Source organism: Ovis canadensis, chromosome 12 (genome assembly GCF_042477335.2).
Source record: "Ovis canadensis isolate MfBH-ARS-UI-01 breed Bighorn chromosome 12, ARS-UI_OviCan_v2, whole genome shotgun sequence".
NCBI lineage: Eukaryota > Metazoa > Chordata > Mammalia > Artiodactyla > Bovidae > Ovis > Ovis canadensis.
Genome location: NC_091256.1, coordinates 90,787,236 through 90,813,908, shown reverse-complemented (window position 1 = coordinate 90,813,908; position 26,673 = coordinate 90,787,236). Strand labels below are relative to the sequence as shown.

Here is a 26,673-nt window from a genome sequence, read left to right as displayed (position 1 = left end):
TACATTTTCAAAGTAAAAAAATACATACATATATATACATACACATATATATATATACACTATTAATTTTAAACTAGAAATTAAAAACACTGCTTTTGACAGCATAGTCCATTAACTTTTTGTACTCCTCCAAAAGCTACTTCTCAGTTCCCCAAAGTAGTCACGATTTTCCATGAGAAAGAACTAAATTAGCAATGAAATCTCTGATAAAGACAGAGTTCAAGCCATTGGTCAAACCCAGTGACCCTTTAAAATCTCCATAAACTGATGAGTAGGAAGAACAGCAGCATGCCAGGTGGAAATAACGCAGGCTTTGGACTAAAATGAACTTTAAGGTAGAGAATTATAACTCAGCCTTTTCAAACTGGTCACTTTGGACACTGAAAGCCACTGTCATCTTATCTGTAATAAAAGAGACAGGAATATCGAAGAGGACCATTGTGAAGTTTAAGTATGACCAAAACCAGGTGGTAGCAATATACTTCACAAGATAAGGCTTTCAAACCTGAAAAGCAGAGACCAATTAATCACAAAACTGAATGATGAATTTTACCTTACATATTTCAAGCAGCAGTAAGTTTCTTAGTTTAAGGCAATGAAGAGCAAATTCATGCTGTCAGAAAAACTATTCACTGAGAAAGATGGTCATTAGGCTTTTTTACCTTATTAAGCTGAAACAAGTCCAAGATCTTCCTCTCCACGTGTGGAATTTTCAGAGTACTTCCCTGTAATTCCCAGTACTTTGCAATCTGGTCCAGGAAATTTAACTTTACACGTGTTTGAGCCTAAATGACAAAGAACTGAGCTGTACTCTTACCTAGCTTATTATAAAGCTCCTTTCCTGCGCATGTGATATTCTCATTCTTAGAATATTTAACTGCAATAGCACTTATGAATTCAAGAGAGAAACTGTCCCAAAATATACAAAATAAAACTGATTAAATAATTACACATAAACAATCAAAAATTTAACCCAGCCCCTACCATGTACCAGGTTAGTAGCAGTTACACACTCGGGAAGTCCTCGCATAACATAAACAGGCAATCTGAAAAGCTCCTCATTTAAGGAGTATCATAGGTAAGCTTCTGTATGCCCCTTTGGTCTTTTTACAATTCCGGCATTTTAAGGTTCTATTTTCTCCAGGTACAAATTCTCTCATTTGCTCAAATGCAAATCTGAAAGCACATGTTCGGCAGCAGTTCTGCATCAATGTTAACAGTCTGGATATCTTAGCAGAAAACTCTTAAATGTTACTCCTTTAACAGATTACTAACTGTAGCCTACAAGTCATGTTTTTTAAATTATCTCATTTTTCTTTCCCCCATTGTGAAATTCAGACAGTTCTACGAGTCTTATCTTGCATAAGACCAAAATTGAGATCAATACTCAGATATTCCCACCTACGTCAAAGTTAATACCCATCTTCCTATCTTTCAAGCTTAATGTGAAAACACAGTGAAATGCCTGAAAACATACACACCAGATGTCACCACTGCCAATGCAGCGGAGTTCCAGTGGACACAGTTTTCATTTAAGAATGTTTGGTTTGGTATAAAAAATAAAACACGGCTCGGTATGGAAATTAGATTAGCAAAACATTCATATGAATGATCTGCCTTCATGCGAGAAGCGCTCAGCTCTTACTCGCCCAGCACTCTAGGGCTCAAGTCACCCAGGGCTAAAGAAGAGACACTCCCCTTCTGTAGAGAGCCCCAGGCTACTCACTCCTCCTTGGGGGAGGAGAGTGTGCTCTTAGGCCTAAGTGAAGGCATGCGGAAGAATGGGAGAGCCTCAGAGCTGGGAGATCTTCTCCATGAAGCAGTTCTGAAAGCAAATGCCTTCCAAAATCTAAATTCTATTCGTTGTCCCTTAGATTTACAAGGATTTAAATGCATTTATTAACAGGTTGGCAATTACTGACAAAAATCAGTGTTTTGGGGTTTGCTTCAAAGGCTTATTGCCATCTGTTTTACTATGATTAACAATTACTAGCTATACTTTAGTTTCCCTGAAGCCACTAGATTTGCGACAAGGCCTAGTTCAGAAGAGCCCTTTCAGAAAACTAGAATACAGGCAACCAGAACAGTGGTTAAGACGTCACCTCCAGTTCATTCAGCCTCTGGATGCGCGGGGTAAAATGAAGTTTGTCAACATCACATGCAAATGGTGGCTGCCAATCCTAGAAGAGAAGCAACGGCTTTCATTAGAAAACGTTATAATTCTCACACTTAGAAAAAGAGTCTTGAAGAAAAATCTCTGGTTAAGTACAGTACATGTCATTTCTAATGAGTCAAACAAAACACAGAGCAGTAGTTTCTCAACCGTTTTCTACCAGAACAGCGAAATATGTACAATCCCCCTTCTCCAAATAACTGACACGGCCTGCACACACCCCTCCAACCAGGGTCCAAAGATGCCGCCGAAAGGTCGCCAACTCAAGCAAAAGAGGCTCCCACTCCTCTCTTCCGTAAGGACAGAAACAGCCAGGAAGTGAAGTCGCTCACTCGTGTCCACCCCTTTGCGACCCCATGGACTGTAGCCTACCAGGCTCCTCAGTCCATGGAATTTTTCAGGCAAGAGTACTGGAGTGGGTTGCCAAACAGCTATATTAATGTCAAATTATATACAAACTGTATTTTAGTATCTGTAACCTAGTAACATTAACCTTTATTATAAAATTGAGGATAAACTCTTCCCTGGGGGAAGGAGGGCTGACATCTAAAACCAACTTCAAGAATCATCCCTAAAAAAAAAAAAAAAGTCATCCTTAACATACCTATTGATCCGGGTTCTTGGAAGAACTATTAGAAGAAAACAAACAAGAAGGAGAGTGTATATGAACTGTTTCCAAGTGGAAAAAACTGTTCCCAGCGAGAGAACAGCTGAAAGGTGTTAAGCAGCACCCGAGCTACCAGCAGGCACGGAGTCAGTCTGGAGCGGCGACAAGGTTCTGGAGATGGACAGCGGTGATGGTTACGGAACACTGTCAGTGCACTTAATGTTACCAAACTGCACCCTAACGATGGTTTACTTTATATTAGGTACTATTTTAGTGTTTCAACATAATTTTAAGACAAAAATTAAACTGTTGAAGAGTTCTAATAGTGGCTTCCCTGGTAGCTCAGATGGCAAAGAACCTGCCTGCAATGCAGAAGACCCAGGTACCATCCCAGGGTCAGGAAGAACCCCTGGAGGAGGAAATGGCTCCCCACTCCAGTACTCTTGCCTGGGAAATCCCATGGACAGAGGAGCCTGGTGGGCTACAGTCCATGGGGTCACAAACACACACATAGCTCCATTTATTGACACTGAAATTTTCCCTTACATATGTTTTTTGGAAGAAAGAAAAACAGGCTATATAATAGGAAAACAAAACATGGAAAGAGCAACAAGGGTAACAGTGGTTTGTCTTTGGTCTTTGGTAGGATAACGGGTGATTTTTCTTTTGCTTCATTACCCATTTTAAATACAATCTGAAATATATTAAATACATTATGTAATACCTAATAATAATAATAATTTTAGATTAAGAGAACAAGTTAATTCAAATGCTGGTCACACCTGTAAATAACACTAAAATACTGGGCAGCTGTAATGAGGAGTATCTAGATACTCTGAACGTGGAGAGACAGCAGCAGTGAACGAGCGGAGAACTAAACCCTGCAGATCTGTGCTGACATTTGTGAATTTTAAAGACTATCATAAAAGACAGGGGGAAAGAGGTTATTTTAATCTCAAATTTATATTGTTGGAATTTATCACTATCGACTGCTTTTAGTTTAAAATTAAAACAAGACTTTGCTTTTGTGATAGACACACGTAAGTGAAAATGCTCACCAGCAATGCCTGATTAAACATTATGTTAAAAAGTAGATTAAATATTACAATTTTTTTAAAAAGGAAATAAGTAGATCACACATTGGTACAAAGCCATTTACTACAATCCCAAAAAGAATAGGAAGGAGAAAGGAAAAACCGACAGTCCTGTGTAACAAGCCAATTACAAGTGTCTAACGCTATCATACAGCCTCTTCAGCAAACACCACAGCTAATGTTTAAATGCTAGTTAAATATACTATATTGCTAACAGACTTACAAAAATACTACTTATTTCATCCTGGGTCAAAAAGATTAAAATGACTTTTGTTTACCTTGTTAACTAAAAATTAGGAAAGCAATGTGTTTAATTATATGAATAAAATGTAGCAGAAGAAAATTACATTGATTCTTAGTATTCTGCAGCAGCATAATGGAAGACTGGATGTTGCTCAGAGCTTTGCTCTCTACTACTTCATAAAAGCTGTAGGCTTTCTGAATTGAATTGATACGAGTTGAAGGTTAGACCAAAAATATATCAAAGATAATGTGTCAAATATGTAAGTAAATGATTAACATAATGCCCAAATGATCTGCAATTTTTAGAGATTAAGATTTATGGGTAATGTATGATACGCTCCAATGAATCAAATATGCCTTCTATTTCCAAAACACAATGATACAGAAATTAACTTCACTGTAAGTCTACATATTAAAGTTTTCTACATTAAGATATGCAGTGTCTTTGTACGTATGTAGCTTATTTAATTTATACTTGGTTTTAGCTTGCAACATTTTTTGAGTAAAATGAATCCTAAAAATCACACAAAGGGAAAACAATATGTGTTTGTCCTCAGGAAGTTCACACAGTGGGTTTAACCTGTTTAAAACCAAAACTATTTCAATAGATTATTCCTTCACTAAATTCAGATCACTGCAAACTTCTGTCTCCTCCTCTGGTTACAAAAAAATGAGATAAAATAGGATAAACGTCATTCAGTTTTGAGTCTTCCACTGTCAGGGGCAAAGCTCTGCTCCAATAAAAGAAGCGCATTTTCTGTCCGATGCTCACTGTCATATTAGAACAAAGAAATCCTTGGCAAAGTCTGGCCTCACTGAGCCATGACCTTTATGTGTGGAAAGAAGCCATCAGAGATACACTGTGAATTAACTAAGACCAGCCATCAGAGAAGCAAAGAGACCATAATAAAGCTTCTAAGAAGTGAACATTTTCACACAGGAATCTAATGTTCAAATGTCAAACAATGAAGATTTCCATCTAGAAACATGGTGATAATTTCTGGTTTGACGGTGAAGTATCTAAAAGGGATATCACGTAATCTAACCAAAATCTTGCCCTCTACCAATAAGATGATTCATAAAACCATGCTTTTTTTTTAACATTAGAAAAGCAATTTCTACATGAAGTAGGTATAGATTGCAAGGAGTTCCATATAAATTCCCTGTCAAAATTCATTTTAATTTTCTTTAAAAACTTTAAAATGTTATTCGATATAAAAGTACAGTTATAATATTTAAAAGCTCAATTATTTTCCTGAGCATTAAAAAATATATTCCTTGGGAAGGCAGTTAAGTAGGACACTGAAGCTTCCAAATCCTGAGAGAGGCCTGAGAAACACCACGTAAACACTTTCCTTAGTCCCAGCACTAACCTAGCAACAGTAACTTACAGCACATTTAATTCAGAAAATGTCTGAAATGATGAACAGTATGAAAATAACTTCCATAGAATGTTAAAGATTTTTCAAAAAGACCATGAAAATTCACTTCGTAGATATCCACTATTAACACCCACATACTCAATATACTAGAAGCTGTTTTAATGTTTCTAGAGACTGACATCATTTGAAACCTAACAATCACCAAAACGGGAAAGTAAACAGAGGTTACAAGTTAGTTCTCCGATTCCGTACAGACAAAATCAATTAAAAATCAGCATCAAAAGCACATTAGTTTACAAAGAATAACATGAATTAAGAACCAAAGCTTTTTTCTAATTGCATATACTCTATCAATCCCACTCATCACTGAAAAAACGCACTCACGGGATTTGAGTTCAATGCCAGCAGAGCTAACCCTCAGTGTTCTCAAGGGCAGATTCTCACATTGTTTGTGTTATCAACATTACCACAGAACCTCAGTGCAAATTTTAAGGATCCGAACAAAGAATTCATCTTAGAATGTTAAGGGAAGTTAAAAAAGCTTTCTGTTGGGCTGAGGTTGTAAGGTTTATCAGCCTTAATGAAGATTTCAGTAACATATTATGAAATACAATTAAAGACACTTTCTCACCCATCAGTCTGTAAGATAGCCTTAAGGCATCTGCACAAAAGCGACAGGCAGTGTGCGGCACAGCACACTCCCCGTGAACTGCGGGAACAGACTTCTTGCTCACGAGCCCCTCAGACATCCACTGCCACTCACAATGACATTGACAGGTGTCTAGCAGGAAAGTTTTGTGACAAAGGCTTCATTCAGAGTCTTCTCAAAGCAAATACATGCTGGTGCTGCTTCTCCTTTGCTTCTTACTCCCCTCAGGGCAGACCTGGCCCCAAGCACTTTAATTAGCCACCAATTTGTTCAAGTATGTTTAAGATCGCCTGGCCTTAGTGAGCCACTAGTAAAAACACTTGGAGGATTTTCTTTTTAGACTATGGAACACTTTTATATCTTAAATATGAGGCACTTTAAGTGTATGTGGTTTTTTCTGGGCAGGCTCACAGCTTTCACCAGGGTCTCAAATGGGTCTGTAACCAAACAAACGTACTGGGAGTATATCTGGCTTTCCTTTAAAAATTTTGCGCTTTCAAGTTCTTATCTCACTACCCCAACCCACTTTCTTTCAATACTTTCTCCTTTTACTTAACCAAACATCATAATAATAGATAAAGACACTTGTTCCTCAGAACATCAGCATCACTACAGGATAGGAAAGGGTGATGCGCTGAAGGCAGAAGACTGGAGTCTGCGTTCCATCTTCACCACTCGGGCAATCTCAACTTCTTTCTGCAGAAAAGTATGAAAAACAGCCACCTTCAGGGCTATGGTGAGAATAGAAATTACAGATCTAAGTGTTGCTTACTGTAAAGCAAAAATAACAAGCATTACATCACATTGAGTTCTGACCGCCGAAATGTAATTTTCCTCTAGCAAAAAGTCAATGCAACCTCAACTTTCAAGGAGCATATGAGCTTAGAACTTTAAGGGCCCCATCCTTTCAGCCTAACTCCAGTTGGCACCTAGTTGCCAACCAGTACTTTTCATCATCGCAATTTCAACACAAGTTAATAAAGAGTTCCCTTAAATAAAGCAAATATTTTATAGTAACTAGAAACAGAGTATAACCTTTAAAAAAGAGAGCAACATTTTAAAAAGAAGAAGTAACAGTGAAGATTGGTTTAAGACGGCAGAGTACAAGGACATGCACTCACCTCCTCCTGAGAGAAACCAAAATCCCAGCTAGCTGCTGAATAACCACGGACGGGGCAATGCTGGAACCCACCAAAAAATATACCCCACGTCCAGAAACAAAGGAGAAGCCACAGCCAGACAGGAGGAGGGGAGCAATCACAGTAAATTCAACTTCCACACCCGCCAGGCAGGCAACACACAAGCTCAAAAGCAACTGAACCGCAGAAGTTCTCCCACTGTTGTGGAGGTTCTGAGCCCCAAGTCAGGCTTCCCAGCCTGAGGGTCCAGCAAAGGGACCGGGAATCCCCAGGGAATCTGACTTGGAAGGCCAGTGGGATTTGGTTACAAGACTTCCACAGGACTGGGGGAAATAGACTCCACTCCTGAAGGGAGGGCTTTAGTTGCCAACTCGTGTCCAACTCTTTGTGACCCCACAGATAGACTGCATGTAGCTCCCCAGGCTCCTCTGTCCATGGGATTTTCCGGACAAGAATGCTGGAGTGACGAGCCATTTCCTCCACCAGGGGATCTTCCCCACCCAGGGATGGAACCTGTGTCTCCACACTGCAGGAGGAGTCTTTCCCAGCTGAGCCATCTTGCATGCACCAGGACCGGGGGACAGGAGCAGCTGACCCCACAGGATACAGAACCAGACCTCCCTGCTAGCAGTGGAGGGTCTGCTGTGGAGGTGGGTCAGCAGGGCTCGCCACAGGGACGGGGACACTGGCAGCAGCAGCCCTGGAAGATGCTCCTCGGCATCAGGTCTTCTTGGAGGTCGCCATTAACCCTACCATAGAGCCTATAGCATATGATAGGGTCAATGCAGATTCCCTGGAGAAGGAAATGAACACCTACGCCAGCATGCTTGCCTGGAGAATTCCATGGACAGAGGAGCCTTGGCTGCAGCCCATGGACTTGAAGAGTCTTGCAAAGACTGAGGGAGTAACACTTTCACTTTCAGAGCCTATAGATCTCAAGGCGGGTCGCCTCAGGCCAAACAACTAACAGGGAGGAAGTGTAACTGCCACCCACAGTAGATAGCTGGATTAAAGCTTTATAAGAAATTTTACCAAAAGGAAGGATCTTCCCTCAAAGCTCAGTGGGTAAAGAATCTGCCTGAAAGGCAGGAGACCCAGGTTCAATTCCTGGGTCGGGAAGATCCCCTGCAGAAGGAAATGGCAACCCACTCCAGTATTCTTGCCTGGAGAACCCCATGGACAGAGGAGCCCGGCCGCCTACAGTCCATGGGGTCGCAACAGCTGGACACGACTAAGCAACTAAACCACCACCACCACCACCACAAGGAGCCCCCTGCCAACACAGGAGAAAGATCCCCTGGAGGAGGGCAGGCAAGCCACTCCAGTGTTCTTGCCTTAGAGGATCCCATGGACAGAGGAGCCTGGGAATCTACAGTCCATGGGGTCACAAAGAGTTGGACACGACTGAGCTAACACACAGAAGAACTAAAGAACAGAGATGAGCAACGCAGTGGAAGCAATCAACAGCAGAAAAACTGAGGCAGTGGAACAGATAAGTGACCTGGAAGACAAAACGGTGGAAATCACTGCCGTAGAATGGAACATAGAAAAATGGGAAGGGGAAAAAAAAAAAGAGGACAGTCTCTAAGCGACCTCCGGGACACCGAGCACACCACCATGCGCGTTATAGGTCCCGGAAGATGGCGAGGCCCCCTTCACCTGGCTTGTGTTCTCTCATCTCCCTGTTTCGGTTGCTCTTTCTTAAGCCTTCATCAAACACAGTAGAAAAGCTTTTCATACACATATTACATATTCAAATAGTATGTAAAATATTCAGATAACTTATGAGTTTAGAAAACTTACGAGTTTTTGCCTAGCCTAAAAAATTATGACATTTTGAGTCTACTTGTTTGACTCAGTAAAAAACTTTGATATAGTTCCATGTATTTTGGCATTTAGTATTCATGCTAAAAGTCTAAAAAGACAATTATTTTAGGGATTTTTTTTCCTTAAGTTGAATGAAGCTTGAAACTTCTAATCCATTTCTGAGAATATAAGGAAATACTATGTTGTTTTAAAAAAAAAATAGGAAATTAATGTGATACAGTATTATTAACTAAAGTACAGATTTTGTTCAAACTTCACAAAATTTTATGCTAGGGTATACTATCTTTTTAATTCTTTATTCAAGATTCCACATTGTATTTAGTTCCACTGAGCAACTTCAGCTGCATGCAACCAATTCTGGAAAATTCTCTTTTCATTTGTATTCTGTTACAAATATTTCCTAATTCTCCTTGTTTCGGCTTCTTAGATACAGCCACCACTTAAGAGTGGACATTTAACTTCCAAACTCATGGGGTTTCAAAAGCATCTTTGATGTTCATCTCTCCCTTAAATGCCGTCTTCTCTGTGGTCACCCTCTGTGGTTCTCCAGTTTTCTAGCCTTACTGAGGCTTTCAGCGTCTAACTCAAAGATCTCTCTCGGTAAATGTCACACTGAACTTGAAAATATGTGGGTTATTTTCAAATACCTTTTGGTGTTGTGTGAAGACTGCACAGATCTTAATTCTGCTAAGCTGGCTCACGGGGCTTTTTCCAAGCCTACTGTGTCCTTCTACTTCTCTGTATATTCATTTCTATTAATCTTTGAGTTTGATACTGAAATCCCAACTAAAAATCTTAATTTACCTACTTAGAAAAAAACAGCAATATATAAGTGGAAATATATGTAACTCTGTTCTATATTTTCCAAGTTTCCTGTAATGTGTTATCATATCTTCATAACTTAAGAAATTAAAAAGATTAAAAAAAGAAGTAACAATGTATTTGGGATAGAAAAGAACTTGTTTTAACTTGCATCCTGACTAAATTTTATATATCTATATACACAACTAATTATTAAACCTCTCTGTATATACTTTACTATTTTATACATTTGACTCAATAAAGTCAGAATAAACAATAAACTTAAATAAAATTAAATGGCATCACTGACTTAATGTACACGAGTTTGAGCAAGCTCCAGGAGCTGGTGGACAGGGAAGCCTGGTGTGCTGCAGGCCATGGGGTTGCAAAGAGTTGGGACACGACTGAGCGACCGAAATGAACTGAAAATTGACTGTAAACAAGCAAGGGCTGTACATCCCCCGCCTGTCACCTGCTCGATGCTGCCTCCTCAGGCACAGTGGGGCTTATGTCTCCCCGACATCGCAGAGGGGGTGTCAGGGAGGAGGCCCGCAGCCGCACTGCCCAGGCTCAAAGCCTGGCTCCACTGTGACTCTGAACTAGGCTAGCTCCGTGTGCCTTGTGCACACGGGGAGAGAGGGAATCAGGAAGCTTAAGCGAAATAACGTGGGCGAGGCCTTTAGAGAGGCACCTGGCATGCACACAGTGAATGACAGGAAAAAGCTCGTTACCGAGCATGAAATGTTCATGTTGCAAAGCTTTGTCGTTTCCAGGAAGCCTAATGCAATCATTTCTCTCTTTTTTTTTTGATTGGTTATGTTTAAAACAATGGCTGTGATTCTCTAATCTTCATTATGAATTTGTATAAAATGGAATTCATTAATATATACTACTCGAGGTCCATTAATCTTTTTTTCTGTGTTCTTTTTCCAGCATTAGATACACGCATCCTGCTTTTTTGAAGCAGGATTTTCATGCTGAAAGAGCTTCCTAGGGAATTCCCAGGCGGTCCAGGAATCAACTCTGCGCCCAGGTTCAATACCTCGTCAGGGAACTAAGATCCCACATATTGTGAGATGTAACCAAAAAAAAACCCACAGAGATTCTTATCAGACTGTTTTAGCTCAGTTCCTCAGTCGTGTCCGACTCCTTGGGACCCCATGAATCGCAGCACGCCAGGCCTCCCATCCATCACCAACTCCCGGAGTTCACTCAGACTCACGTCTATCGAGTCGGTGATGCCATCAGACTGTTTCAGGCATAGAGGCAGTTAACAAAACTGTCTAGAGAGGAGGTGCTAGGGTGGCAATGGAATTCAACTTCTGTAACACAAAAAATAACACTCGCGGGCAAGTCTACCTATGGTTTCACACGTGACATCAGTATTTTATACTGACAAAGCCATTTTCTGTGTGACCACTATGTAAAATTTCCTGACTGCATATTTTCTTATGGGACAAAGGCTAAGGAATACAATAGGTTTAAAATATACTTTTTTCCCCTAATACAAAAGTAATCAGACTTATTACTGAAATTTCAGAAAAAAATATAAAGAAAAAAATCAGCCCTGTAATTGTAGAGAAAAACCTGCTACATTTTGGTATACATCCCCCCAGTGTTTTTTCTAAGATGCTTATCTTCATAATTTCAAACCCTCCCCCAAAAAATGACATTGCATTTTACTTATTACTATACAGTCAACATTAATATTTCATTGTATTGGCACTTTAATAATTTCTTATTATTGGACATTGAGGTTATTTCCTTTACTTTTCAATGTTAATTATCATAAACAAAACATTTATACCTTCTAAGAAGCTTCTTTCAGCTTCACTCAAGGGTCACGTTTTACAGACAGCCAAGCACAGGAAAAAAATAAATCAATGTGATCACAGGAGCCACAGGTGCCTGCCTGAGACCCCCTTTTATGAATGACAGTGAGTTCTGTAACAGAAGTATAAGAATAAGGAAGACTTTAAAATGAAAATTACCTTCCCAGAACAGTGCTATGGATGTCCAATAAATGCTACTGACAAGCAAAGTCTAATTAGGAAAGTTAATTTTAAATGTCTCTATAAAGATAAGATTAAAAATATGAAATAAAAAACCTCTCACTGCTAAAAACTTGTCAATGAAGAAAACTTGGTGACAAGTATTTGAAAACAATATTTTAGTAAAATACATCATGCTCCTTATTTAGACATGGGCAACTGTGTCAAGCGAGGTGCGTACTGCAGCAGAGGGCTTGCTTTAGTTAAGGTGAGAACAACTCCCACAGCTTTAATGTTTCAATATTCCCACAGCCAACAGGAAAGACTGCAAGAATAAATGGCTCCTGAAAGGAAAAAAAAAAAGTTGCTGATATGTCCAGTCAGTCCTCCTCAAAATTGTCAAGGTCATCAAAACCAAGAAATCTGAAAAACCACCGCAGCTAACAGGAGCCCAAAAAGACCTGACAAGTAAATGTGTCGTGATGTCCCAGATAAAATTCTGCAACAGAAGACATCAGATAAAACCGAAGTGCACCTGTGTTCATTCACGGATTTATACAACACATGCGTCATACTAACAGCTCATTGATGCACGTTAATAAAGGGGGGAGAAACTAGGTGAGGAGGTTCTCAAACGACCTACCTTCTCAATTTTTCTGTAAACTTACAATAGTTTAAATATTAAATTAAAAAATAATTTGGATCAATTTTTATCTTATATTTCAAACTTCTGACTCCACAAGAGAACTGTCAAAAACCGAAACACAATCACATCATTAATAGAAGACTTTCAAACTTACAAAATGACAGGCCCACTTTACCGGTTTCATGAGAAAATCTATTGTTTGCCATATGAGAATATAAAACAATCCTCCCATTAATACTGCTTTTCAGACTTCAAAGACAGTTTCCTCCCAAGTCCCTCTGTAGGAACAAGCTAAGTACAAACACACCCTTGATAGATAACTACCAAGTTACCTGGAGCAATTCATACGCATGTTTGGCATGTCCCAAAAGTCTCATAAAGCCTATAATGGAAGGATCCTTTCAAAATTCACTAAGAAAGATCCTCAGCTCAGTTCAGTCGCTCAGTTGCAATGTCTACTCTATGACCCCATGGACTGCAGCACGCCAGGCTTCCCTGCCCATCACCAACTCCACGAGCTTACTCAAAACGCATGTCCATTGAGTCAGTGATGCCATCCAATCATCTCATCCTCTCGTCCCCTTCTGCCTTCTCGTCCCCTTTTCCAGCATCAGGGTATTTTCCAAGAGTGAGTTCCTAGCATCAGGTGGCCAAAGTATTGGAGTTTCGGCTTCAGCATCAGTCCTTCCAATGAATATTCAGGACTGATTTCCTTTAGGATGGACTGGTTGGATCTCCTTGCAGTCCAAGGGACTCTCAAGAGTCTTCTCCAACACCACAGTTCAAACGCATCAATTCTTCGGCGCTCAGCATTTCAACTCTCCCATCCATACATGACTACTGGAAAAACCATAGCTTTGACTAGATGGACCTTTGTCAGCAAAGTAATGTCTCTGCTTTTTAATATGCTGTTTAGGTTTGTCATAGCTTTTCTTCCAAGGAGCAAGCATCTTTTAATTTCATGGCTGCAGTCACCATCTGCAGTGATTTTGGAGCCCCCAAAAATGAAGTCTCTCACTGTTTCCATTCTTTCCCTATCTATTCGCCATGAAGTGATGGGACCGGGTGCCACGACCTTAGTTTCTTGAATGTTGAGTTTTAAGCCAACTTTTCCACTCTCCTCTTTCACTTTCATCAAGAGCTTCTTTAGTCCTTCTTCACTTTCTGCCATTAAGCATGGTGTTATCTGTGTATCTGAGGTTATTGATATTTCTCTTGGCAATCTAGATTACAGCTGTGATACATTCAGCCCGGCATTTTGCATGACGTACTCTGCATATAAATTAAATAAGCAGGGTGACAATATACAGCCGTGACACACACCTTTCCCGATTTGGAACCAGTCTATTGTTCCATGTCCGGTTCTTTTTCTTCTTGACTTGCATACAAATTTCTCAGCAGGCAGATAAGGTGGTCTGGTATTCTCATCTCTTGAAGAATTTTCCACAGTTTGTTGTGATCCACATAGTCAAAGGCTTTAGCGTAGTCAATAAAGCAGAAGTAAATGTTTTTCTAGAACTCTCTTGCTTTTTTGATGATCCAAAGAATGTTGGCAATTTGATCTCTGGTTCCTCTGCCTTTTCTAAATCCAGCCTGAACATCCAGAAGTTCATGGTCCAAGTACTGTTGAAGCCTGGCTTGGAGAATGTTGAGCATTACTTTGCTGGAGTGTGAGATGAGTGCAATTGTGAGGTAGTTTGAGCATTCTTTGGCATTGCCTTTCTTTGGGATTGGAATGAAAGCTGACCTTTTCCAGTTCTGTGGCCACTGCTGAGTTTTCCACATTTGCTGGCATATGGAGTGAAACACTTTCATAGCATCATCTTTCAGGATTTGAAATAGCTCAGCTGAAATTCCATCACTTCCACTAGCTTTGTTTGTAGCGATGCTTCCAAAGGCCCACTTGACTTCACATTCCAGGATGTCTGGCTCTAGGTGAGTGATCACACCATAGTGATTATCTGGGTCATGAAGATCTTTTTGGTATAGTTCTTCTGTGTTTTCTTGCCACCTCTTAATATTTTCAGCTTCTGTTAGGTCCATACTATTTCTGTCCTTTATTGTGCCCATCTTTGCATGAAATGTTCCCTTGGTATCTCTGATTTTCTTGAAGAGATTTCTAATCTCTCCCATTCTATTGTTTTCCTCTATTTCTTTGCACTGATCACTGAGGAAAGCTTTCTAATCTTTGCTTGCTATTCTTTGGAAAGGTGTAGCTTCTCTTCTTCTCTCAGCTATTTGTAAGGCCTCTTCAGACAAGCATTTTGCCTTTTTGCAGTTTTCTTGGGGATGGTCTTGATCCCTGCCTCCTGTACAATGTCATGAACCTCCGTCCATAGTTCTTCAGGCACTCTATCAGATCTCATCCCTTGAATCTATTTGTCACTTCCACTGTACAATCATAAGGGATTTGATTAGATCATACCTGAACGGTCTAGTGGTTTCCCTACTTTCTTCAATTTAAGTCTGAATTTGGCAATAAGGAGTTCATGATCTGAGCCATGGCCTGCTCCCGGTCTTGTTTTTGCTGTCTGTATAGTTTCTCCATCTTTGGCCGCAAAGAATATAACCAATCTGACTTCGGTGTTGACCATCTGGTGATGTCCATGTGCAAAGTCATCTCTTGTGTTGTTCAAAGAGGGCATTTGCTATGACCAGTGCATTCTCTTGGCAAACCTCCATTAGCCTTTGCCCTGCTCCATTTTGCACTCCAAGGCCAAACTTGCCTGTTACTCCTCCAGCTTCCTACTCATGCATTCCAGTCCCCTGTGATGAAAAGGGCACCTTCTTTGGGTGCTAGTTCTAGAAGGTCTCATAACCTCAGCTTCTTCAGCATTACTGGTTGGAGCATAGACTTGGATTACTGTGATACTGAATGGTTTGCCTTGGAAACGAACAGAGATCATTCTGTCGTTTTTGAGATTGCATCCAAGTACTGCATTTCGGACTCTTTTGTTGACTATGGTGGCTACTCCATTTCTTCTAAGGGATTCCTGCCCGCAGTAGTAGATATAATGGTCATCTGAGTTAAATCCACCCATTCCATCCCATCTTAGTTCACTGATTCCTAGAATGTCAATGTTCACTCTTGCCATCTCCTGTTTGACTACGTCTAATTTACCTTGATTCATGGACCTAACATTCCAGGTTCCTATGCAATATTGCTCTTGACAGCATCAGACTTTAACTTCCATAACCAGTCACATCCACAACTGGGTGTTGTTTTTGCTTTGGTTCCGTCTCTTCATTCTTTCTGTATTTATTTCTCCACTGATCTCCAGCAGCATATTAGGGACCTACCAAGTTGGGGAGTTCATCTTTCAGTGTCCTATCTTTTTGCCTCTTCATACTGTTCGTGGGGTTCCCAAGGCAAGAATAGTGACGTGGTTTGCCATTCCCTTCTCCAGCGGACCATGTTTTGTCAGAACTCCACCATGACCCATCCGTTCTGGGTAGTCCTAAGGGGCATGGCTCCTACTTTCACTGAGTTAGACAAGGCTGTGGTCCACCTGATTAGTTGCATTAGCTTTCTGTGATTGTGGCTTTTCATTCTGTCATTAAGGATAAGAAGCTTATGGAAGCTTCCTGATGGGACAGATTGTAGGGGAAATTGGGTCTTGTTCTGATGGGCGGGGCCATGCTCAGTAAATATTTAATCCAATTTTCTATTGACGGGCGGGGCTGTGTTCCCTCCCTGTTGTTTGACCTGAGACCAAACTACTAGGGCTGATGAAGGTCATGGTGCTGCTGCTGCTGCTGCTGCCGCCGAGTCACCTCAGTCACCTCAGTCTGACTCTGTGCGACCCCAGAGATGGCGGCCCACCAGGCTCCCCTGTCCCTGGGATTCTCCAGGCAAGAACACTGGAGTGGGTTGCCATTTCCTTCTCCAATGCATGAAAGTGAAAAGTGAAAGTGAAGTCACTCAGTTGTGTCCGACTCTTCGCAACCCCATGGACTGCAGCCCACCAGGCTCCTCTGTCCATGGGATTTTCCAGGCAAGAGTACTGGAGTGGGGTGCCATTGCCTTCTCCAGAAGATGATGGTGACCTCCTTCAAAAGGTCCTGTGCACTGCCGAACTCAGAGCCCCAACCCTGCAGCTGGCCAACACCAGGCCACGCCTCTGCCAGAGACTACTGGACACTCACCGGCAAGTCTGGGTCAGTCTCTCGTGGGGGTGCTGAAAGAAAGATCCTAAGACAGCTAAATCTCTAAAACAAATTATCTTCCCCTTAAATAGGCTGACAATACAATGGTCAATCATGAAAATTTAACAGGAAAGCACTATTCATTTCAGGTCATTCATAGACATCTTACGGTCACTGAATGAGTCTGCAAGAAATTTCAGACCCTTCTCCCCTGTAGTGATTGTAACTGGCAAGAATATCACTTCGGTATGCCTACAACCAAGGCACATTATGGTCCTGTAGCAATACCACAGTTTTTGAAATTACTTAATAAGTAGTTTTGATTTAAAGTTAAGAAAACATGACATACTTCAGAAAGATTACAAAAATGATCTGTCAGGGAAAGGACTTTAGGAATGAGGTTGGACTCTGCCCCCTCAACCTGCACTTGGTAACACCCAAACCAACCTGGGCACCAAGGGCAGGGAAAGTTAAACAGCCCACACCCTATCTTTAAAGGCTTATTAGATCTGTGAACACCTGCTCGACACTACACTTTCCCTACTTGACAAACTGGGCTCTCTTGGGAGATTCAAACATCAAGGTCAGGACAGGGACAGCAGTGGCAGTGAACATCAGCCTGAGCCTCGGAGAAGACACTAAGGGGTGCTCTTTGTTCTGATGTTCTACCTCAAGTTCAGATCCCTCCAGTCGCCCAGCCGGGTCCAACTCTTTGCCACCCCATGAACCGCAGCAGACCAGGCCCCCCTGTCCATCACCAACCCCCGGAGTCCACCCAAACCCATGTCCATCGAGTCGGTGATGCCATCCAGCCATCTCATCCTCTGCTGTCCCCTTCTCCTCCTGCCCCCAATCCCTCCCAGCATCAGGGTCTTTCACAATGAGTCAGCTCTTCCCATCTATCTCAAGACACATTTGCAATTGTACAAAAAAGAAACATAAATAGTAAGCCATACATTTAATTAAAGCAAACATTTAACAGCTTTCGGTCCTGCTGCAATTAAGATATATTAACTATAAATCTAATAACAAAAGTGGAAATAATTTTAGAATATGTATGATCCCTAATAGCCATATTCAAAGGAAAAGACTAAGCCTGAACCTGAGCTGGTATTGCTAGGAAGCTGCTCTGTTCACCCCCACCCCACGGCCAATCACCTAATATTTACACAAACATAACCAGACCATCTATTCAATATACTCTAATTCTGACCATGCCTCAAGGCTAGATCTTCTGTATGAAAGACAAAAGGATGTAACATTACACAGGCAAGCTCAATTTAGGAGAGTAGATACAGGTCCTATGTCCAAAAACCTTAAATTTATCTCACGATGTGTCTCCTGTTACTGCTGTACAGATAGCACTATCTTACTTCTTTCACGTGTACTGCCACATTTAATAACCAATTTGGGAATTCCTGGAGGTTCAGTGGTTAGGACTAGGTGCTTCCACCACTGCCAGGTTCAACACCTGGTGAGGAAACTAAGATCCAGCAAGCCGAGCAGCATGGGCATAATAATAAATTTGATCGATTTATTACATGATTATGACGCACCCAACCCCAAAATATGAGGAAAATTCCAGCCTGATAAAACTGGTCCTCATGTGAAGGGATGCCTGGTATCAATGGGACACGCACGATAAAACTCCTATATTATCTCCTCTCCCAGATTTTAAATAAGAGAATTTTACAGCTGTCTCTGGAGTTGAGACTTGAGAAAATCATCGCCAAGAAGTCCTGTAAGTCTGAAATACAGACTCAACAAACCAGCTTTTTTCTCTCCTTGGCTTCCCAGCACACTGCCTGCAGCCTCCGTCTAGGTCCTCTTCACTCCTTGTCTGTTGATGTTTCTGGAGGTTTGGATGACTCTCACTCTCACTCTACACCCCTACCCCTCCCTAACTCTGCCCTAACCCAGTCTTCCCAGATACCCCAGGCAGCCCCCTCTCCCCACACTCTCTTTCCACCTCCATTATCTGCCCAACCCTAATACCTTCAAGCATTCCATATACAATTTCCATCACTTGCACACATCCCACTATTATAATCTAGTTGCTGATCTTTCTCACCAGTAGATTACAAGTTTCCTTAAGTCAAAGTTGTACACTACAGAACCTTAACAATTCCTGGCACTTACTGACATATCAATAAGCCTACTGAATGGAACCTAAAGCCAACCCCAAGGACCCAATCCATTTCTTCATTCACCAGAGCTGACAAAAAAGGATTTCTCAGTTTCCTATAGCAAAGCTGAGAATTCTTATTAATTCAAAGTCAACAGGTAAGAAAAGCCCTTTATTAACATTGCCTAAACATCATCATTCAGTCCCATCACTTCATGGCAAATAGATGGGGAAACAGTGGAAACAGTGGCTGAGTTTATTTTTCTGGGCTTCAAAACCACTGCGGATGGTGACTGCAGCCATGAAAAAAAATGCTTGCTTCTTGGAAGGAAAGTGATGACCAACCTAGACAGCATATTAAAAAGCAGAGACAGTACTTTGCCAACAAAGCTCCATCTGGTCAAGGCTACGGTTTTTCCAGTAGTCATGTATGGATATGAGAGCTGGACTATAAAGAAGGCTGAGTGCCAAAGAACTGAGGCTTTTGAACTGTGGTGTTGGAGAAGACTTTTGAGAGTCCCTTGGACTGCAAGGAGATCCAACCAGTCCATCCTAAAGGAAATCAACCCTGAATATTCATTGGAAGGACTGATGCCGAAACTGAAACTCTCAATACTTTGGCCACCTGATGCGAAGAGCTGACTCATTGGAAAAGACCTTGATGCTGGGAAAGATTTAGGGCAGGAGGAGAAGGGGGCGACAGAGGATGAGATGGTTGGATGGCATCACCAACTTGATGGACATGAGTCTGAGCAAGTTCCGGGAGATACTGAAGGACAGGGAGGCCTGGCGTGCTGCAGTCCATGGGGTCACCAAGAGCTGGACAACAACAGAAAGCAGACAAAACACCACGGGCCTGCACTTGGGCGTCGTGTAGATACAGCTTTCTGTGATGGTTTTCCTGCAGTGTGTCAGGACAGCCAAAGGGAACTAAAGGAAGACCACACTCTCCTTCCCAAAAAGCCCAGCTGATTTCTGGGATCCATGAAAGGAGCCACTGATCACTGCGTATTAGAAGAACACTGAACTCAGAAGTAAAAAGCCAGTTTGGAATTCTCCAATCAGTCCTTTAAAAGCTGTGTCACCTCAGACAAGTCACTCACCTTCTCTCAGTACATCTTCCTCTAACTGTTCTTGAATTCCCTGGCAGTCCTGTCGTGTGCTTTCAAATGCTGTGGGCCTGGGCTCAATCCCTGGTTGGGAACCTAAGATCCCACAAGTTGCACGGAATGGGAAGGGGAAAAAAAAAAAAAGTCCTACCTTAGCAGCAAGAACTAAGTTAACAGAAAGGTTTTTCTACTGGACCTACTGGAAAAGGGAAGCCTTGTCTATTGCTGGTGGGAATGCATTGCTGAAGCGATGCGCTTTGGAGAACAATGCGGAGGAGGCTCTTTAAGCTGAAACCAGAGCCACCAGGGACCCAGCGGCCCCACGCCTGGGCAGATGTCTGGGGAAGAGGCTCCAGACAGATGCATGCGCCCCGCAGCCAGGAAACGAAGCAGTCTAGACGGCCCACACAGACGGACGGACACAGAAGACAGGGTGCCTAGATACCAGAACACGCAGAGTATTATTCGGCTATAAAGCATAACGAAATGATGCTATCTGCATCAATCTGGATGGACCTAAAGATTATTGTACTGAGTGAAGTAAATCAGACAGAGAAAGACAAGTATCATACGATATTGCTTATATGTGGAATCTAAAAGATAATGAAATGAATCTATGTATAAAACAGAAGCAAGATGCACAGACAGAGAACACTTTTGGTTACCAAGGGGGAAAGGGAGGGCCGGGAAGAGATGCATTAGGAGTGTGGGATCAACAGATACAAACCACCACACATGCAACACGTGTGCCGGATAACACGGGAAACAATATGCAGCATCTTACAATGCCCTACAGTAGAAAATTATCTGAAAGAATACATATCACTGAACCACTCCACTGTGAAACTAGCACTACCCGCCCAGGCCAGAACGCTGGAGTGGGCTGCCATTCCCTTCTCCAGGGATCTTCCTGACCCAGCAATGGAACCCAGGTCTCCCGCACTGCAGGCAGATTCTTTACCACCTGAGCCACCAGGGAAGCCCAAAACTGTTAGTTTATATCAACTGCACTTCAATTAAAAAAAAAAAGATTCGTAATTTTCTGTCTACCATCCTATGTAACCCTAGTTTTACGAGGGTACAGGCAATATAAATATTAAGAATACTGCGTGTGCTCACATTAGGTTTCTCTACTTAGTAGCCAGGTGACCTTGAGAAGTTTACTTACCCTCTTTATGCCTCTTCATGTAAACTAAGGCCAGAATTATCCCCATTTTAAAGTCAGGTTAATGGAATAAAATAGCTTCCCTGGTGGCTCAGACGGTAAAGCGTCTGCCTGCAATACGGGAGACCCGGGTTCAATTTCTAGGTCGGGAAGATCCCCTGGAGAAGGAAATGGCAGTCCACTCCAGCACTCCTGCCTGGAAAACTCCATGGACGGAGAAGCCTAACAGGCTACAGTCCGTGGGGTCGCAAAAAGAACTGGACATGACTGAGCGACTTTACTTACTTAATGGAATAAAACCTTGAAAACAGTCATGACCCTCAAGGCATGAAGCTCAAGGATAATAACTAGATAATGGAAAACATACCAGAAGTCTAACGTTTGGATTCCTGCTCCACAATCTTTTCATGAAATCTCTATTCTCTGCAAAGTTTTCACTTCCTATCTAATACCAACCTTCAGAAACAAATTAGCCTGGATCCTAAACCAAATTTTAAACCCTGTTCCCCTAAAAAAAATTTGATGAGCAATTATCCTAAATATTCATTGGAAGGATTGATGCTGAAGCTGAAACTCCAATCCTTTGGCCACATGATACAAAGAACTGACTCACTGGAAAAGACCCTGATGCTGGGAAAGACTGAAGGCAGGAAAAGGGGATGACAGAGGATGAGATGGTTGGATGGCATCCCAGACTTGGTGGACATGAGTTTGAGTAAGCTCCAGGAGTTGGTGATGGACAGGGAAGCCTGGCGTGCTGCCGTCCATGGGGTCGCAAAGAGTTGGACACGACTGAGCTGAACTGAATTAATTATCTATTATATAAGTCAAAGATATATTTTACATATGGAATACAGGAAAAGTCACAAGGTTATCAGAGAAAAAAGTAGTTACTAAAAAAAAAAAAAAAAAAAGTTATAGAGAGGAACCCAGAAGAATGGGCTGCCTCCTACTGTAACTTTTAAAAACCCCAAACCATACCATACACAAAACCCTGAAGCCAGCCTTCCACTGGAAAATCTGGTAGCTGTTCTCAATTTGTTCAAAATGCATCATAATATTGGAGAAGAGCCCCTCTGGGAGAAGAAAAAAGCTTGGAATATCTGGAATTTTACAAAAGGGGGTAATACTCCAAAAACTCTCTTTACAGACCTTGCTCATCTCCATGCTCGAACCTCCCTTCCTGCAAATAAAAAGATATCAGAGTACAAATCCTAAGACAGCCTTGCTCTCCTTGTCCAAGTTAAATCCTGGCAGGGATGAGCTGTTCCCGTCTGGTTTAAATATCACCTAATGATGAGCTGGTACAACCGCACAGAAAACTGGGAGGCACTGGCCTTAAAGACCTTGTAATTACGTGGCTTTGATGGGATCTGTTCTTTGTCTCTGGAGCTGCAGGAGCGGAGTGGACGGCCACATTCAGAGACCTGTGCGCCTCACGGGAACACGCGCCTCACGGGAGCCCCAGCCAGGGGCTGACCACACTCAGGTTTGCACTTAATTCTCTAACACTACAATCTGATCAAGTGTGAGGTGGCAAGAATTCACGTAGGAATGCACAAAAGTCTGCCTAGGGCCACACGAGGAACACAGCTGGGAAGACAAGAGCTCAGCCTAGCTACAAGTTCTTAATTAAAACACTCAACATTCAACAGTTGTAAAACTTGGTATGTACACCAGTGGACTGTGTCTTAACACATTTAGAAAACAGCACTGATAATATATTTTAACAACAAAAGTGAGAAATCCAGATTTGTATGATTATATAGCAATTCTAATGAGCTTTATTTTTTAAAAGTTTGCTACTTGTCAGTAATAGAACATAACATACTCAGGCTCTGTCCTGAGGACCAAAATAAGCATTCCCTCCCGTCTGTTCTACCTTTCTCCCCGCTTCACTAGTGAGACTCAGTTCTACTAACCATCCTGTCAGGAAAGCACTGGGATATCTAAATTGTGTTGGATAAAACAGGATACTCTCCATCTGAAGGGCTCCCACAGCGTCAGAGCCATCCCAGCACGAAGCTTTCCAAATACAAACTCCTCTCTGTATAACACACGTGCACTGCGAATTTCCTGAAATAATTTCTAACAGCTTTACCTGGAAAAAAAATTTTTTTTTCCTTCAATTTTAAAGAGCACTTGAGACGCAGGAAAGCCTCACCTGGGCCAGCACGAGACGAGGGTCACACTCTGCATATTCTAGTTTTGATGCTGGGCTTTTGACTTTTTCACTTTTTAAAATCCCTTCATTCTAAGGGAAAATGCGGGATATGCATTTGGCACTAACCCTTGTCTCTGTAAATCTGTCCCCAGACTCTTAGCGGTTAGCAAACATAAGCTTTGGAATTTAAGCTCCTTGCAAACCATCAATTAATTAGTCTGGACAGGGGCCCTAGGTCAGTGTTAGGTCTTCTTATAGCAGGTAAGAAGGCACACATTGGGAAAAAATGACTTTGTCCAAGGTCACGATGGCATTAGATTCAAGATTCTACTCACTCATTTTACAAAATCTAGAAACACTGACTCCTTTTATATAACATAAAAAAAAACCCACATACACTCTCCTTGATAAAAGTTTATTTTTATCCCTGCAAAGTATTTCTTAAATTCTACATCTGTTGTAAAATAACAGACCTCCAAGTGAAACGGAATCAACAAGTTTCTTTAAAAAAAAAAAAAAAGTCACTCATTATGTCTTCTGCCTAGGGATGTTTAGTTTAGGCACTTTAATGCCTGAAAAACAAAGTTATGATGGGGGGTGGGGGGCGGTGGGCACGCAGACTTTAAGGGGGATAGAAAACAGTTGTCAATGGCCTGCCTTTTAAATGGCTCTTTTTATTATTTGAGGCCACCTAAATGCTCATCAGCAATTCTGCTGAAACAGTAGCTGCACCACGGAACCTGGAAGTCAGTAACCATCTTCACAGGCAAGCACACCCGGCGGCATCCTGCCCAGCAGCTCCTCAGAGCCTCGCCGCTCGCCTCCTTCACACTCATTTTCCAGAAGGGGCTCGGTTCTGCTTCTTGGTCACTCCCGACTCCCAGCTGCACTCTGTCGCGATGACGTCTGTCGGACGGGAAGATGGACCCAGAGTGGCAAGGGAACAAGGGGCACCACCTCCCACCACCTGCCTCTGTGACCAGGCCCTCCCACAGACACGCCACAAACATATCCCAAGGCAACAGACCACCAGAGGGACTGAGAAGTCCAATCCCCATCCTGATGAGGCAGAGAGGCCATCTCTCCCTACCAGAACCTCATTCCTAACTGCCCAAACCTCACTCACCCTGAGTAAGACAAGAGCTAAACCAAGTTGTTCTCTCCAACTGAGGTTACTAGTTTGCTCTCAATTCCAACGTTGCTACTCTGCCTTCTGCTCTCTTACACCCAGGAAAACACATAAAGGGACTATGTAGCATATGCTTACTTTCATAACTTAAAAAATTTCATTTATACTCTGGAAATGAAGGCTCTAGCAGAGCAAAGTATCTAGTCCTAAATCCAGAAAGACAACTTAAATGATTAAAAACAATGTAACAGATGAACGGATGGGATGACTCCAGGCCACATCTACAGGTGCATGGCAATGATGCTTTAAGACAAACATATTTAGTCAAATTCTCCCATCTTACAATTACGGAACTTAAGAGTCCTAGTGCCCCAGAGATGGCTTTACCCCATTCATCTTCATAAACTTGGAGGTCGAGAAAGCAAAGTCATCACTGAACTCATCTAATAGCTAATAACAGAAAAAGGAGCATTTTTAGAAGAACTCTCTGCAGAGTACAAAGGTGCTCTCTCCTTTTTCTCCTTGTTAATCCCATGCTAGGACACAGCAGTTAATAAGTACTTAGGAAATCCTTGTTAAGCTGCATACAATTCTCATGTCTTAAACAAGTTTCTTGCAACTCAGATCTTAAAATCCAGTTACTAGTGTCTCAAACTCTTAAGTAATCTAAAGCAAATGAGTGGCCCAATGATATGGCAGGATCCACTCCAAAGGAACTTTTCAGTGTGCTTCTGATGACTCCTCTTCAAGGGGCCCAAACGTAGACATTTCTCAAAGTACAGTCAGTTCTTTAGTTCTCAACACGTATTCCACATAATCGAAAAAAAAAAAAAAAAGAGGCTGCAATGGTCTTCTAGCTCATAAAACAGGTATATTAGCATAATCCCCAAAGAAATATATATAATTCTCTTGGAAAGGAAAAATCAGACTACCAGCTCAATGCAAGGGGCTGTACAATGGGGAAAGCAAGGTCTTTCCCGGTTGGTTACTGGTTTTTAAACCCAAAGATGGCCTCTGCCAAGAGATATACAAGTGGACTTCATGGAACCTAAATCCAGAAACCTAAATAGCACTTTCATTTTGGGGCATGAGCTGTCCCTCTATCCTTTTCTATAGCCAAACTTTAATGTGGTCCAATTAGAACAAAAATGAGAGGTTACAAAAGCCTACAGAAAGCTCCTATTTTACAGCACATAAACCAGATTCCTTTTTTTTTTTAATTGACTAGTTCACAATGGTATTTTTGCCTTTCTAAAAGAAAACTCTCATTAGCAGATTACCGTATGCCTATATTAAAGTATCCTAAATATCCTGGACTTTGTTACTGTCTCCCAAACTAACCAAGTAAATGAGTTGACTACTGATCAACCAGAAATAAAGAAAATTAAGTATCTTAGAGACAAAAAGTGAAATTGATGGCTGATCACTTTCTCTAATTTTCCTTATAGCTGTCTCTCAATAATGAACTCAATCCTCCAGTTTTAAGTTGCAACAATTAACACTCTTCAAAGGCAATTCTCTCCTCATTCTGCTCTTTAAAAAAGGTTTAGACTGCATGTTTAAAAACAAATCCTATAACCAACCACAGGAAGGGAAACTTTTCCACTGGGGGTAGGGACATAAATCTTGAGCTGCCTCATATGCCTGTAATATCACTCATATTCCATTCTTTGAGTCTATTAATTTGTTGATTGGTTAACTAAGAGTGAGTTAGATGGATATCTGAGGATCTGGGTGTGATCAATTTACCACTGGCAAAGTCAAATTTAGCTAAGCACCCATCCAAAGACTACAACAAATGAAGTTTGCTTTTACTTTAAGGCAGATACATTCACAAACTAGAACTGTAGGACTTACTTAACCCAGCCTCCTATCAAGTGAGGAAAAGAAGTTCTTTTGAGAGGTATAGTTCTAAATCTGTCTTAAAAAGTGGTTACAATCTGGTTCAGGCTTTCTTCTGGGGTGGGGCGTGGAGGGGCAGTGATGAACAAGCTCTAACAACTAATGATGGTTATAAGAACTCCATGAAGATGCTAAAACCACTGAACTGCAGTTTAAACTGAAGAACTGTGCAGTGTGTGCACGTGTATATATATGTATCTATAGAAACGAAACTGTGGTTTTTATTGTAAATTCTTCCTTTGCTCAAGGATATTTCTATTGATAAGCTTTTCCCCAAAATGTTAAAAGGTTTAAGGCGGCAAAGAATCAGAGAGAAAAATTTCAGGTCACCAAAGAAACTGGGAAAGCAATAAAGGGGATGAGGCCAAAGTCAAGCAACCC

At 41.6% G+C, this 26,673-nt stretch overlaps 1 protein-coding gene across 2 annotated transcripts in view; it reads right to left on the bottom strand.

Moving 5' to 3' along the window:
- Window positions 1–26,673, bottom strand: part of KDM5B (lysine demethylase 5B) — a 70,432-nt gene that overhangs the window by 39,295 nt on the left and 4,464 nt on the right. For both annotated transcript variants that reach the window (XM_069545022.1, XM_069545023.1), the window contains exons 2-3: window positions 2,103–2,180; window positions 663–785 (exon numbers count right to left, since the gene is read on the bottom strand). In XM_069545022.1, the coding sequence (XP_069401123.1) occupies window positions 663–785; window positions 2,103–2,180 (201 nt within the window). The remainder of the gene's footprint in view (window positions 1–662; window positions 786–2,102; window positions 2,181–26,673) is intronic.